The sequence below is a fragment of the Anolis sagrei genome, chromosome 6 (genome assembly GCF_037176765.1).
Source record: "Anolis sagrei isolate rAnoSag1 chromosome 6, rAnoSag1.mat, whole genome shotgun sequence".
Lineage (NCBI taxonomy): Eukaryota > Metazoa > Chordata > Lepidosauria > Squamata > Dactyloidae > Anolis > Anolis sagrei.
In genome coordinates this window covers 101566905-101582325 of record NC_090026.1, presented here as the reverse complement: position 1 = coordinate 101582325, position 15421 = coordinate 101566905, and the positions used below count along the sequence as shown (strand labels likewise).

The 15421-nt window shown below is 38.8% G+C and overlaps 1 protein-coding gene across 1 annotated transcript in view; it reads left to right on the top strand.

Moving 5' to 3' along the window:
• Positions 1 to 15421, top strand: part of COL1A2 (collagen type I alpha 2 chain) — a 61751-nt gene that overhangs the window by 25712 nt on the left and 20618 nt on the right. The window contains exons 20-32 of the mRNA XM_060782244.2: positions 1382 to 1435; positions 1558 to 1656; positions 2632 to 2685; positions 3599 to 3697; positions 4764 to 4817; positions 5584 to 5637; positions 6615 to 6668; positions 7085 to 7138; positions 7607 to 7651; positions 9243 to 9341; positions 11323 to 11430; positions 13213 to 13266; positions 13977 to 14030. Coding sequence (XP_060638227.2) covers positions 1382 to 1435; positions 1558 to 1656; positions 2632 to 2685; positions 3599 to 3697; positions 4764 to 4817; positions 5584 to 5637; positions 6615 to 6668; positions 7085 to 7138; positions 7607 to 7651; positions 9243 to 9341; positions 11323 to 11430; positions 13213 to 13266; positions 13977 to 14030 — 882 coding nt within the window. The remainder of the gene's footprint in view (positions 1 to 1381; positions 1436 to 1557; positions 1657 to 2631; positions 2686 to 3598; positions 3698 to 4763; positions 4818 to 5583; positions 5638 to 6614; positions 6669 to 7084; positions 7139 to 7606; positions 7652 to 9242; positions 9342 to 11322; positions 11431 to 13212; positions 13267 to 13976; positions 14031 to 15421) is intronic.

The window sequence follows — 15421 nt, the reverse complement described above, 5'->3', positions numbered from 1 at the left end:
GGGAGTTGAATGCCAAAACATCTGGGGACCCACAGGTTGAGAACCACTGGCTTAGAGTCTGACAGAGATCTGAAAAAATATTATCCAAAGGATATTGGTTTTCACTTTAGCTTCCATGGAAGTTTCTGCACTGCTGATAGTCAAAATAGAAATTACGTGACCTCTATGGAGAGTTACTATATTCTACCACTCTTTGACTGTGTGGAATTCACATGCATACATTATTTTCCCAGGTTTTATATAGGAATGGAGATAATCCATAGGAATGTTTACATTTATAGAAAAATATAACAATTGGCCCTATCTTATAAGGTATTATTATGACAAGTCATTGCTTTTTGTCCCATGGATACAGAGCTCAAATTATAATATTTTCTAAAACTTCTGATTACATCACAAGTTTAATTATAATTCAGATAAGGTGCTACACTGCCTCATCTGAGTTATAATATGGATAATACTTACTAAATCCAGTTTTAAGTCCCAATTAGTGAATTATATCAGTGATGAATGAGCAAATTGCCATTTATTCACTAGGTCTACCCTAATTGGAGCTGAAAATTAAAATTAGATTTATGGTAGTGTTATGGAAATTGAGCTCCTTAATAACTATAGGGGTGTTCCGTTTTGTTTTTCATCTGGATAATTTTCCAACTTCCACTAAAATCAACAAATAAAAAGATTTACAAATAAACCTAATCAAAGTGCCTCAAGATATGGGTCTGTCCTGATGGTCTTAAGATGTAGGGCACAATTGAATTCCTCCTCATCAAATTGGTTGTTGTGAGGGATGCTTTTGCCTATCTTAATCATTGATAATAGGAATGGCAGAAGACCAGCATACCAGTATGGATGATGGGGATGACTTATCCTACACCTGTGGTTCTCAACCTGTGGTTCCCCAGGTGTTTTGGCCTACAACTCCCAGAAATCCCAGCCAGTTTACCAGCTGTTAAGATTTCTGGAAGTTGAAGGACAAAATATCTGGGGACCCACAGGTTGAGAACCACTGTTCTACACATTGGATATAGTGGCCATATTGAAATGCCACCTTCCGTGAGGAGCTTTCTGTTGTTCTAAAATGTGCTCTTTAGCATCCAGTAAATACCTTAGTCATGTTCCTGGAGAAACCTAAACTTCTCGGTCTTCTTCCAAGATATCTAAGGTTGTATAAATTCAAATGTAGTTATAAAATAAAGGGAGAAGGAAGAATGGGTTTCAGACCTTTCTCCAAGGCCTTCATAGAATGGAAAGGCATTCACTGCATTAGAAAATTCCAGGCATTCCTTTGTAAGTCCTGGTTGCAAGCCTTGTATTTTTGCCTTCTGGCTGATTTTTTTCCTCATTTCCAACCACATATTTGTCTTCTTTTTCTTCATAGGGTGTTCCTGGATCTCGTGGTCTTCCTGGATCTGATGGCAGAGCTGGTGCTATAGTAAGCTGCCTATTGCTTTTGTTTTCAATTCAAAGAACAATTTAATCACACTGACTTTTTTGTTTAACTGAAAAGCCAGAAAGCTAATTTCATCTGTTGACCATGATTTGCTTGCTCTCTAGGGTCTTGCTGGCAACCGTGGTGCTACTGGTGCTGCAGGTGCTAAAGGTCCCAATGGTGATGCAGGCCGCCCTGGTGAACCAGGTCTCATGGGCGCAAGAGTAAGTATAAGTGATGGGGATGGTAGAGATTACAGTGATGTCACTTTGTAAGCAACATCCAAATAAACACATGGATCTACTTACTTAAAATATATATGTATATATTTCAGTGTAGGTGAATTGAATTGCCCATTTAAAGAAATCTACTTCGGGTTGAATATCCTTTATCCAAAATATTTAGGACCAGACTGGATTTCCATATTGGTTTGGAATTTGGAATAGCTGTATTTGCAGTCATGTACATAATTATGTCTTGGAGATGGGACCCAAATCTAAACACAGGATCCATTTATGATTTATATACACTTTATAGACACGGCCTGATGGTAATTTTAAACAATGTTGTTGTTTTTTAAATAATGTTCTGCATGAAACAAAGTTTGTGTACATTGAACTATCAGAAGGCCAAGGTGTCACTGTCTCTGGATATTTTGGAGTATTTCATATTTTTGAATTGCAGATAAGGGATACATTATTCTTGTTGTTGTTTTTGTTATTAATATTATTAATATTTATCCCGCTTTTCTCCCATGGGTGAGATTTAAGGCGGTGAACAATAGTTAAAACAATGTACATGTAGATGATTCTAAATAATGTTTATTATTTGTAGCAAGAAGAACTGGTTTAAATTCTATACCTTATTTAGCTTTCACAGCTATGCTGAGTAGTCCATTCATATTCCCATTTCAGAGATATGAAACTGAGTTCACCGTATACATTTAGGCTGGAATCCTGTACTCATTTACCTGGGATTAACTCTCACTGAACAACAGTCAGACATGAAATTTACTGTTATTTGGGAGACAGCTTCCCTCATTTCTAATTGGGACATTTCCCATTACTTTTAAATAGTACCACACCATTTTAGTATCTCTTCATGTATATTTATGTGTGACAGCAGAGTGGGAGAAGATACATTCCAATTTCAAATAAATCAAAAGATTGTATTAAGGTACATTTCTTTGCTTTTTTTAGGGTCTCCCTGGTCAATCTGGAAGCCCAGGTCCTTCTGGCAAGGAAGGCCCTGTTGTAAGTATCTCTATTTTTTTTTAAGGGAGGCTTTTAGAAACTGTATCTTCTATACTGCACATTTATTCTCATAAGTAATTTCAGCAGCAGTTTCACCCCCACCCCACCACCCATATTGTGTTGTTTGTCATTTGAATTCTATTTTATCATGTGGCCTCCAATTTGTCCCACTTTGGTAGGGACAAGCCTGGTTAGTCCTCACATCTCCTTCTACTTTCCCCTAATCTTCATTGCCTATTGAAATTTGACTTTTGATTCAGGCTTTAAAGAGGTGCCCATTTATCAACGAGTTTATAAACATCATTCTGGGCAGCTCTCTGCTAGGTCTTATATCCCCTTCAGCAGGAAGTTTATCAGCCAAACTGTATGTACAACTGTTGGGTCAATAGGCCATAATAATTAAAGAACAGTCTATAACAACATGAATCTGATCAATATTGGGGGTGGAGGGGATTCCAGTTATATGTACTGCTGTTTTTAAAAGTTAGATCCAAATTTCACATGCTTCTGATAGCATCTTTTTCTTGATTTCCAACACCGTTGGAATGATGCTGAAGTGCATTTATCTTTTCACATTTGCTGGGGTTGAGGGTGCAAGACCCTTGTGAAAGTAAAAAAAAGTGAAACAATTTGTTTTCACCTGGGAGAATACCTCTCTGGGACTCTCTAGGTCCTCGAGTGCAACTCTATCGTCAACTGCAAAAACATAATAATCAAATCAACTTGTAATCCATTCCATAAAAGTGAAACTCACAAATTTGGAGAATGTGAACTGTACTGATGTAAAAGATAAAGGAAGCATAACTTAGATCTAACTTCTGATTGTAAAAGTCAAGCTGCTCTAAACAGAAGGACTATCTTCAGGCACAAAAGCTGTGTAACTAGAATAAAAGCCATGTTCTTTATCCCCCAGGGTCTGCCTGGTCCTGATGGGCGTCCTGGCCCAGTTGGCCCAGCTGGTCCAAGAGGTGAACCTGGCAACATCGGATTCCCAGGACCAAAAGGTCCCAATGTAAGTACCAAGGAACTTCATGGTGTGAGCTTGTGGCTAGTCAGAGAGTTGATTATAGCACCAGTGTTCTTATCATCATGTTTCTTGCTTTTTGCACCAGTGACATCGTTATAGTGTTGATATAATGTCAGGAGCCCATGGCTTTTCCTTGACTTATTCAGTACTATACTGATGGCAATACGAAGTACCAGGAATTAGCTCTTATTCCGATGCATCTGTTGCCTTATTTTGCTTAGTTTATCTGTTTATTTTATCATCACAGTCCATCCCACATATACTCTGGAGATATGTTCCTATGCTTATCAGGAGATGTGAAAACATGGGTAACAAGAACTCTATTGAAATGAATGATTCTCTGTGTTCTCTCATGCAATTTTATGGTATTCAGAAGCATATCATAGAAGCACTTTGGAAAGTATAGAAAATGCTTAGAGAAAAAACCTCTCTAGACATTTTAGATCCTCCATCACATCTCCGTGGACAGCTTCCAGGAGAAGCATACCATAAAATTTGAGATTTACTATGTACAAAATGCATACATGGATTTCTTTTATGCAAATAATAACAGTTTAGTTGCAGAAATATATTGATATGTGTAAGAAATGCTGTTTTCTGCACATAAAAATTTTTCACAGAATAAGTTACATAGTGAATAATCTTTTAAAAAATCTCACAATGGGAAGGAAAATGCTAGAATCATTGTTGCTTCCTTTGAGAATGAAACTTAAGGAAGAAATACATCCTTAGTCTTTGCTATTCATTTGCTCATCCCTTTAGGATCTGGTGGGGGGGGGGGGATCACATTGATGGTGCCTCTTTCCCCTGGTAGGAATTTGGATCTTGGCGAACATTCAAACCACAGCTTTTAAAAGCTCCTTTTTTGGTTTACCACACACACATACAACTCTTCTACATTCTGGTCCACCTGTGCACTCCCTGATGTTTCAACCCTGATCTGAGAGTATTATGAGAAAATATATCAGCCAAAGTGAACTTATCTTAATGTAGCTATGGTTCATTCTAATATGGTTTCTTACTTTAATTTTTTTTTCCTTTTCAACCACAGGGTGAGCCTGGCAAACCTGGTGACAGAGGCCATGTTGGTGTTACTGGAAATCGGGTATGTAGCATTTCTTTATATCCTTTATTAGGGAAAGCAAAGGGAATATCCAGACAGGCATTTATCCCAGGAGAATCCGCTTTTTAAAAAAGTGGATGTTCCTGGGCACCCGTCCACACCCAGCCCAGAAAGCATGTGTTTTCTGGGATGGGTGTCCAGACGTTATCTCGGGACTAGCCCGAGAGAATGTCCGGAGCGCCTGCCCTCCTCCCCCCAAGCCCCAGACCCAGTGTAAAGCAAGCCGGGGGTGGGGGCACATTTCTACCACTGAAACCCTCCAGGCACTTTATAAATCCTGTGTGACTCACAGATGTGCCCTCCAGAAAAGACTGAAAACCAGAAATGGTTAATTTATTTATTGATTCATTCATTTAAAACATTTATACTCCGCCCTTCTCACCCCGAAGGGGACTCAAGGTGGAGCACAGCATATATACGGCAAACATTCAATGCCGGGATAAGAATTCATTATATGCATGCATAAACATTAAAAACATATTTCTCAGTATTAAAATACACGGTTTAAAACCGTCTTGATCAATGTATAATCATTAATGTTTAAAAATAGATTTTTAAAACAATAAATAGTACAGTGCAGTCCCTCTTCTCAAAACTTCCAGGAGAAGCAGTTCACCTTGGTGGCGACCAAATGAAGTGGTCCAAGGAGTCTAGTAGGGTCAAAAGATTTAGAAGCAGCCTGGGAAGCGGCTGTAAATTAAGAGGAAGAAAGCTCATTGTTTACTTAGCCAAACCTCTGTTCTTCTAGGGTGCTCCCGGACCTGATGGAAACAACGGAGCTCAAGGACCAGCCGGCGTCATTGTAAGTACAAGATCAGCACAGTTAACCCTTAAAGCAGTCAAAGAACCCTATCCTCTGGAATGGCTACTCATTAATGTCAATGGAAATATTTGAAGGCGAACTTCTCCATTGACACTTAATTGTGGAAGGACCACAGGAAAGGAGCTACCCTAATATCCCTTTCAAGAGCATCCCATAATCTAGGAGCAGCCACTAAGGAAGCTTTCCCTCATTGCCCCATAAAATGTTCCTCAAGAAGTTGCTGGGACAGAGGGAAAGTCCTCTTCTGTAAATATTAAAGCTCAGGCACATTTCATGGCTGGTGTTATAGTAAATTGTGTTTACCCCCCGCCCCCCATCCCTAATCATGAGGGAAATTAACCTTTACTAATTTCTGACTTAGTTGCTCTCCTCCTCCCCTACCCACCACTAGAAAGGTTTCAGAAGACCAGAAGCTTCTTCCATGTGAACCCTAATCAGTGGTTAATTTTAACCATGGTTTGTTGATGAAACTTTGCAGTTTCTAGCCCATGGTTTGAAGTTGCCTTGCTTCACACAAATCATAGTGAAGGCTTTAAGCTAATTAGGGAGGAGAAAGGTTTGAAACTCATTGTAGCTGCACTGAGGCAGAAATTGTGAGGGAGCAGCACACACCGTATCTTGAGAACTCCAGTTTATTGAGATGTGCAAAAATAACTTTTTAATACTTCCTGGACTGAGTGTGTAGCCATAGGTAAAGGTTTTCTCCTTACATTAAGTCTAGTCGTGTCCAACTCTGGGGGGTGGTGCTCATCTAAGTCTAAGACAAAGAGCCGGCGTTGTCCATAGACACCTCCAAGATCATGTAGTTGACATGAATGCCTGAAGCACTGTTACCTTCCCACAGAAATGGTACCTATTGATCTATTCACATTTGCATGTTTTCTAACTGCTAGGTGTGCCCATATATATGTGTATATATTTAATCAGAGCTGGCTTTTTTGTTTTATTTTTGTTAGGGCAATACTGGCTCTAAAGGTGAAACTGGTCCATCTGGTCCTCCTGGCTTCCAAGTAAGTGGCGATATACTAAACCAAATGTAACTTTTCTTGGTTGGGATGATGGGGGTAATAAGCAAAATAATTTAGACATATCCGAGATATGTGAAGCTTGTTGTGCAGCAGAACACAGTATTTTGCTTTCATTTGAAGAAGCCCACTTTAACAGTTATCTAGAATGCTTCAGTAAAAGTGAGACAAGTTTTCACACAGTACAGAAGAGTGAAGTGAGCCTTAAGACTTAGCTCCATACTTCAGATTAATTTTAGAGATGCCTGAAAGTCAGCTTTAAGACACAATTGACTTCCTGTTCTTTAGAACAAGATATTAAGTAATGCTTTTCTGTAGGAAGAATGGATTCACTTGTACCTAAAGTATATTCAACATTATCCTATTAGTATTTTTAGTACATCTCTTTTCTTCTCATGTAGGGCCTTCCAGGTCCCTCAGGCCCAGTCGGTGAAGCTGGCAAACCAGGTGAAAGAGTAAGTGATAAATTACATTATTTGTAAGATACAATCTTCTAAAATTGAATTAACAAATGTCTTGTATGACCAAAGAGAGAAAGCCTAGATTACTTTTCTTCACATGTGATTGCCTTCAGATCCATTCTGTCATATATGTCTTAACATGCCAAGGTGAACATCAGGTTGCAGTAATTAAGTATAATTTTAAAGAAGCCTGTGAGAATGATTGTGATTATGTGATGAAAATGTTAATATCTGACACATATGATATGATATTATCACTTGTAGATATGAAAAATTTGATTTTATTCCCCCAAGTTGTTAGTGCCCTATAGTTGCTTACATGCTCTTTTGTCATTTAAAATGTTATCCTCTGTTCATCTCACTGGATAAAAATGTCAATAGATAATAGCTATCGAGACTCCTGAATAATAGTAAGAAAATTCATTTAAGTTAGAATTAATTGCTTTTTCTTTCTTTAAATAGGGTCTCCATGGTGATTTTGGTCTTCCTGGTCCTGCTGGTGTAAGAGTAAGTGTATATATTTTTTATATTTTTCTGTGCTTTATTCCCAGGAAAACCTGGGAAACTCAAGTTTTGGGTACCACGCTAGCTGTTACAACACAATTAGATTATTTGAATTTGTGGAGGTGAATTCAATGCTAGAGGGTAAAGGCAAGTTGATAAAGTTACTGCTTTATAGTAAAGCTCTCAAAATACACCAAGCAACATAACCATTGCTCATGTCATCTGGTGAGTTGTAGGAGCTATAGTGAAAAAAGGCCCTTTCCAAGAATCTATATTTTCTGAGAATTTATTTGAAGAAAGGGGAAATGAAGAAAAGGGAGAAATAAAATACAGTGAAAGCAGTTCTTTCAAGTGATCAGACTCTTGCACACTTTTGTAAATTGAATAATCAGTTTAACTATTTTTACAATAGAGAACAACATAAACATTGTCACTCCATTGGCATTGCTATAATTAGTAATAGGCTTTTTATCTAATACGGCACATAGTGGGTTGGATCTACATTCAATCATTCCTAGAGCAGGAGCTTAAATTGGTGAATTTAAATACTTTTTATTTCAATGGGTTTATTTTGACTAAGTTTGGAATCAACCCGTACTATTTTCATACTTATACAGCATACAGTCTATATTTATTAAATGTTTCATACAGTCTGCATAAGCAATGTATAGAAGGCATTTATATGTATACATTTATATTCTCCTCCATGATCCATAGCAGGTCAGATTGGGAGGGACACAATTTTGAACTGGGAGATAAAATCAGATTAGTATTGCTCTCATATACATACTTGTTCCACAGTAAGGTCCATTGAATCCAATGAGACTTCTGAATTGCTGTCATTAGGGCCCTTTCCACACAGCTTAATCAAATCCCACATTATCTGCTTTCAACTGGCATATATGGCAGTGTGGACTCAGATAACCCAGTTCAAAGCAGATATTGTGTGATTTTCTGCCTTGATATTCTGGGTTATACGGCTGTGTAGAAGGGCCCTAAAACAGGTAAGTTAAACTATTACAAGATATGTTACACTTCTGGCCAAATCAATGTAATATTTAATGCTTGCTTTTTGGACTTTTGATTGGATGTAATATTTTTGAAGTTGAACTAGGCTTATCCATGAATGGACTTCTAGGAAATGTTACTACAGTTCTCAGAACCTACCATTCAGCATAAGCATTATTTACATTATCCGGGGAATAAGTACAGTAGGACCATCACATTTGTGGTTTAACTTTTGTGGCTGTGGTTGCTATGTTTTCTGTGGGTCAATGTCCATTTTGTCCTGGACGACCCAGAGGTTCTTAGAGATGCCTTATCTCAGTTTAAAGCAATAGTGTTTTTATTTTGTTTTGTTTTCCATGTTCAAGGGGGTCCTGCACCCCTAACCCCCGCAAAAGTGTATTGTTTTCCAAGTTCTGCTTAATCCTAAAAACACCTACTCATCAACAATGATTTTTGTGAGCTTGCAATTAAAGTGAAAGTTGCTATCTGTACTGCCAATTCCGGTTTTCAATACAATTCTTCTTCATAGTAACAAATTGCTCTCTCTGGATCCCAAATCAATTCACAACAATGTTGTTTCCTGTAGGGCGAGCGTGGGGCTCCAGGTGAAAGTGGCCAAGTTGGTCCTGCAGGCCCCATTGGAAACCGTGGCCCATCTGGCCCCCCTGGACCCGATGGCAACAAGGTAAGACTGCAGTTTTCCTGAAGTCCTGAGGAGGGCACCGTCACCTCCTTCATGCATATACTGCTGATGACAACAGCTTCCATGTGTTCCTTCTTGAAACACCAGATCCTCAGTGCATGATCGAATGGCATATTTTTCAGTCTGCCTTCAGAGCTTTCATTATGCGGGAAATGGAAGTGGGTGCTGCCCAAACAATGCATAAAACAGATGTTACAGCAGACATGGAGAAGTCTTTTTTGGCTTGAAATTTTTCTCTACTCTTTCTTCGTTGTTAGAGATTCAGTTTTGAAAAGCTGTGTTTGTGATAAAGAGTTCCCATAGACCACATGCATTGCTTCCTCTCAATTATTTAAACAGCAGATCTGTATGTGGAATGGAAATGGGAGTCAGAATCATGAAGCCTTCCAGATGTTGTTGAATGCAACTCCCATTGAGCCTAGTCAGCATAGCCAACAGTGCAAATGCTGCAAATTGCAGTCCAAGAACTTAATAATAATAATAATAACAACAACAACAACTTAATTTTTATACCCCACCTCCATCTCCCCAAAGGGACTCGAGGTGGCTTTCAAAGGGACATGCCCAACAAAACAGGTTAAAATAAAATAAAAACAAGCAATATCAAACATCAATAAACATCTAGAGAGCCATGTTATATCCATCCTAGATTTAAAGTTAAAGGGGTGAACAAGCCTTACTGATGGGCAAGCCCCATCACCCTTCATCAACAGTGGTGAAGAATCCTGGGAACTTCAGTTCAACAACGTCTGGAAGCCTATATAATTTTCATCTTTGTTTTTAATGAGGGAAACTTGAAAGCCTGGCCAGGCATGTATGCTTTACATTTATATCCAATTATTCCAGAAATGTGGGGAAGTTGCTTTTTGGAAACCAACCATATTGGAATTCTGGGACTTATCATCCAAACATTGGATTTTCGAGACTATATGGCTTTTCTCAAGGCAGCATATATTGTTCTCCTTTCTCCCTACTTTATCTTCACAATAACCCGTTTGGTAGCTAGGACTGAAAGGTTGCTGCTGATCATACAATGAGTTTCATGATTCAAGGAGACGAATACTTGAATATGCTTGCGTCTGGCTATTAGTATAGGTGTCCTTATATATACATGCTCACTAAGGCTGACCTGTTTTACTGTAGGACAGAGATAAGGCGGAGTCCAAAACTAGAAAAGGACAGGATTCTTAAAGAGAGTTTGAGATTGACTGTAGCCTCAAAATACTGATGGAATTGCTAGAAAGAGATGCTGTACTGCATTTTTTTCAGGGATATCTCCTGTTTTAAGTCTATGTTGCATCCTGTTCCTTGATTAATCTGAAATGTGCCCCCTCCTTTCAAAAAGCAGTAGTGTAATTAATAGACAATTAACCTTCAGACTCTGGAAGCCTTGAGCATGGAAAATGTATGTCCCATGATTCTTGACATCCATGGGCACTGCCAAGATTTGAACAGATTCTTACAATTACCTGTAGTTCACATTCTGAATGGTGGAGGCACATAATCCTCCACTTGAATCATCAGTGAGAATTGTGAGCTTCTAGTAGACACCCAAGAGCCAACATGATACAATGATTTGACCTTTGAACTATGAATCTGGAGACCAGGGTTTGATTTCACCCTTGGCCGTCGACACCCAATAGGTAACCTTGGACAAGTAACAAACTCAGCCTCTGAAAACCCTGTGATAGGTTTGCTTAGTCAAATGTAGGTCAGAAACAACAACAAAGTAGATAGCCCTACAGATTAATCAATATAACCTGAAATCAAGATTGGCCATGTTATTTCAATGAATGGGGTTATTTGAATGAACAATGCTAAGAAATACTCGCTGCATTATATCCAGCTGTATTCAGATATGTTGCTGTGCCTTTCAGGAGATTAGCTTACACTTGATGGTAAAGTAGCACAGTGCATACATCGGCTTGTTTTCACATTGTTTAAACTTTCTTTCTTCTGCTAGGGTGAACCCGGTAACGCTGGTCTAAATGGTGCCGCAGGTCCCTCTGGTCCCAGTGGAATCCCTGGAGAGAGAGGCATTGCTGGTGTCCCAGGAGGCAAAGGTGAAAAGGTAAGGAAGAAAAAGAAAATGCAGGGGCTAACACAAGAGCTTCCTCAAGGGAGAAAAACTATAGGCCACACACTTGGCATCAAGAAGATCCCATGTTCAATTATTATCATTTTTTAGGTGTGGAGAAGTCAAAACTTCTCTGTAAAACCCCAGAGAGCTGGTACTGTTCGATGCAGGCAGTACTGTGCTAGCTGAACCAAATCTAGCAAAATTTATTTACAAATTTGGAGGCATCTACTCGAGGCTTTTCTCTTTCCAAACCTAAAATCCTAAACATTTGCACAAACGTTCCCCTTGGGAACTTTTTCTGTGCCTAAGTTGTTGATGATCAGAATATTCGGGCTGTAGGCTTAGAAATGGGTTAAACCCTTGTTCCGGCAAGCCTGAAGACCGACAGGTCGGAGGTTTGAATGCGGGGAGAGCACGGATGAGCTCCCTTTGTTAGCTCCAGATCCCCATGTGGGGTCATGAGAGAAGCCCCCTACAAGGATGGTAAAACATCAAAACATCCAGGCATCCCCTGGGCAACTTCCTTGCAGACATCAAATTCTCTCACAGCAGAAGCGACTTGCAGTTTCTCAAGTCGCTCCTGACATGAAAAAAATGTTTTGCTAATTAATTAGTTACATGGACACCCAACTTTCTAACAAAAGGAAGATTGAACATGACCTTCATGTGTAATGGCTCATCTAGTCTAACCACTGATCTGTTCTTTCCATGTAATTTGAGCTAGAAGTGGAATGAAAGGTTTGGGGAATAAAGGGGAATAAAGGTAGCTTTGATTTCACCATATTCCAAGTTCTTCTATCCTTCTAAAGCAGGGTGGATAATGTGCAGGTGTCAAATACATGTGGTCCTGAGACCCATTTTTGTACCCCCCCCCCAGGTTAAAAATGTTTTTTTAATGAGAATATTTTTCGTCCTCCCAAGTTTCTTGGAGAATTAATGCAGCCTTCTAATCTTACCTGCTCTAAAATCTTGAAAGGTCATGTCCCATATGTGGACAAAAAATTCATTTTCTGTTAAAACCATCCAGATGGATTTAAATAATAACACAATACTATTGATAGCCCTGACTAGAGTATTTATTTATTTATGAATATTTATAGCCCATCCTCTCTCACCCCAAAGGGGACTCTGAGCAGCTTACAAGTTATATGTATATACAATATATTATATTATTAGTATAGCACAATATTGTTATTATATATTACTATATTGTACTATACCACTGTACTGCAATATTCTTAGTAATATTACATGTAATATATAAGATATAATTACTATATTGTAGTATTAGAAGTATTATATTGTATTACATTAGTGTAGACCAGTTAAATCAATTGTATTTACCTTTATGTTGTCTCACCATTTAACAATTGTTTCAGTGAGGCTACTTTAGTTGGAACTGACCTTTAGGATAGTAGCAAAGGAGGGAGTCCACACTACTACCCATTTTCTGTAGTGGCTAGTGCAACTCAGTAGGGCTCTGGATGAAATGTTGGATCCACCACTTTATTCCCCTACACCACCTGTGTCACAAGGCCTGTAGGCCAAATCTGGCCCACCACATCATTTTATATCCCAAAAATGAGTTTGACACCCCTACCCCACAAAATCCACTGCCCCAGATTTTGTGTAATGTACTGTATAGAAGTGTATGTAGTTCTATTTCTCATTACTGAAAAGATGTTGGAACCATTGCCAAGTAAAGCATTCCCCTCCCCCATCTATAAGACGTAGACACTGATTATCAGATTAATTCTGTTTTTCTCTTTTCAGGGTCCACAAGGCTTCAGAGGAGATGCTGGAACTTCTGGAAGAGATGGTGCCCGTGTAAGCATGCTTAAGTTGTTTTATTTCCAAGGAAGCAACATACCAAGCTTTTTAGGAATCAGGATGGAATGGCAAAATAACTAGATTTAGTGGGATGTTGTGTGGTTTCTGGGCTGCCTTGAATGTCACATTTGTTTTCTTGTTGTTGCAACTAGATTTAGGCCACAATGCACCCTCCCTCTGTTTTGAGGCAGTCACTTAAAGCTGTGCAATAGTAGCCTGCAACCAAATACAAACGTGAACATGGAGTTTACTTATATTCAGATTTCCTGAATTTTCACCAGATGCACTGATAAGCTTAGAAAGAAAATTCACACAACCTGTGAATTTTACTTATAATAACAAAGAGAAAAATGGTTGATTTTCTCTGTTCCCACCACCAAAACTCTGGAAGAGGTTTGGTGGACAGTTCCTGACAGGTTCTGAAAGGACAAATTTCTCCCAACTCATCTAAATCAACCTGCATTTTTCAACACAATATGACATCATTTCATCATTCAAATTCTCAAATTAAACTTTCTTATTATACCTAGGTCACTTATCCAGTTATATAGATAGTTGTCTGGATACATTCAAACATGTTAATAATAATGCACTTTCCATAAATATGGAATTCATTCAGTGTTCATAACTTACAAGTATTCTTCTCCATCGTCTGAATCTGGGGGGATAAAACAAGATTAAAATGTGTGATTCTGCTTGATTTCCAGGGTGCTCCTGGTGCCGTTGGTGCTCCTGGACCTGCTGGAAGCGCTGGCGAAAGGGTAAGTACCACTCTTTTCAGAAGCTGGCATGGGATTGTGCTAGAGCAAGGTTGAAACTGTTCATGTATGATAGAGCTAGAGCCATGTTCTCCCAGCCTCAGAGGAAGGCAATGGCAAACCTCTTCTGAACAAATCTTGCCATAAACCTCTGTCATAGGTTAGCCTTAAGGTTACCGTCGGTCAGAAAAAACTTGAATCAGAAACAATGAGAGAGATGCATTGTATATGCAAAATGCAACTGGGTTTTCAGTGTTTGCAGAATGTTAGCATGTTGGAAGGGAAAACTGAGCTTTTGAGTTTTAGAAAAATGGCAGCCTAGAGCACACTGTGAAGGATTGCATATATGATATTTAACACATAAAAACACTGAGTTAGATCTGAACTAACCTAGCTCTTAAACAGTAGCTTTTAAACAGAGGCTGGATTGCAATCTGTTCGGGGTGATTTAAATGCAATATTCCTGCTTCTTGGCAGGGGATTGGACTGGATGGCCCATGAGGTCTCTTCCAACTCTTTGATTCTATGATTCTATGAACTAATGTTACATTAAAATTAAAATTATAGAGATAAGGCTTTCAGATAGTCCAAACTGCTAAAATTGCAAAGCTGAATAATACTCCAATTAAATACAGGCAGAAAGACTTGAAGACACGTATGTTGTTGCTTCATATTTACATTTACCAATATCCCAAGAATTATACAAATCATTTATTTATTTACTTATTGATACATACACTCACAATTCTATCCTGTCCTTTATTATGACCAAATAATGAATTACTTCTAAAGGTAAAGGTAAAGGCTTTCCCTGATATTAAGTCTAGTCATATCTGACTCTGGGGGGTGGTGCTCATCTCTATCTCTAAGCTGAAGAGCCAGCATTGTCCATAGATTCCTCCAAGGTCATGTGGCCAGCATGACTGCATGGAGCACCATTACCTTCCCATAGAAGTGGTACCTATTGATCTACTCACATTTGCATGTTTTCGAACTGCTAGGTTGGCAGAAGCTGGGGCTAACAGCGGGAGCAAAACCCGCTCCCTGCATTTGAACCGAAACCTTTCGGTCAGCAAGTTCAGCAGCTCGGCAGTTTAACCTGCTGCACCACCAAGGGGCTCCAGAATTACTTCTAGTGTGGTATAAATATATAACATTTCTAGCTCCACTTATATGTCCATCCTGTCCTGTTTCTTGGGAGAGTGGCTGAAAAGCAAACTGTATTGAATGTCTCAAAAACATGCTATGATATCACACAGGAACTAAGTGCAACTAACCTAGCCCAATTCCTGTTCATTTTAAAAAATCATTTTGCTTAATATTTCTCTATTGGAATAAAATCCAGGAAAATACACACATATCAAATATTTTTGTTTAGAAGCAGTGTAATAAGT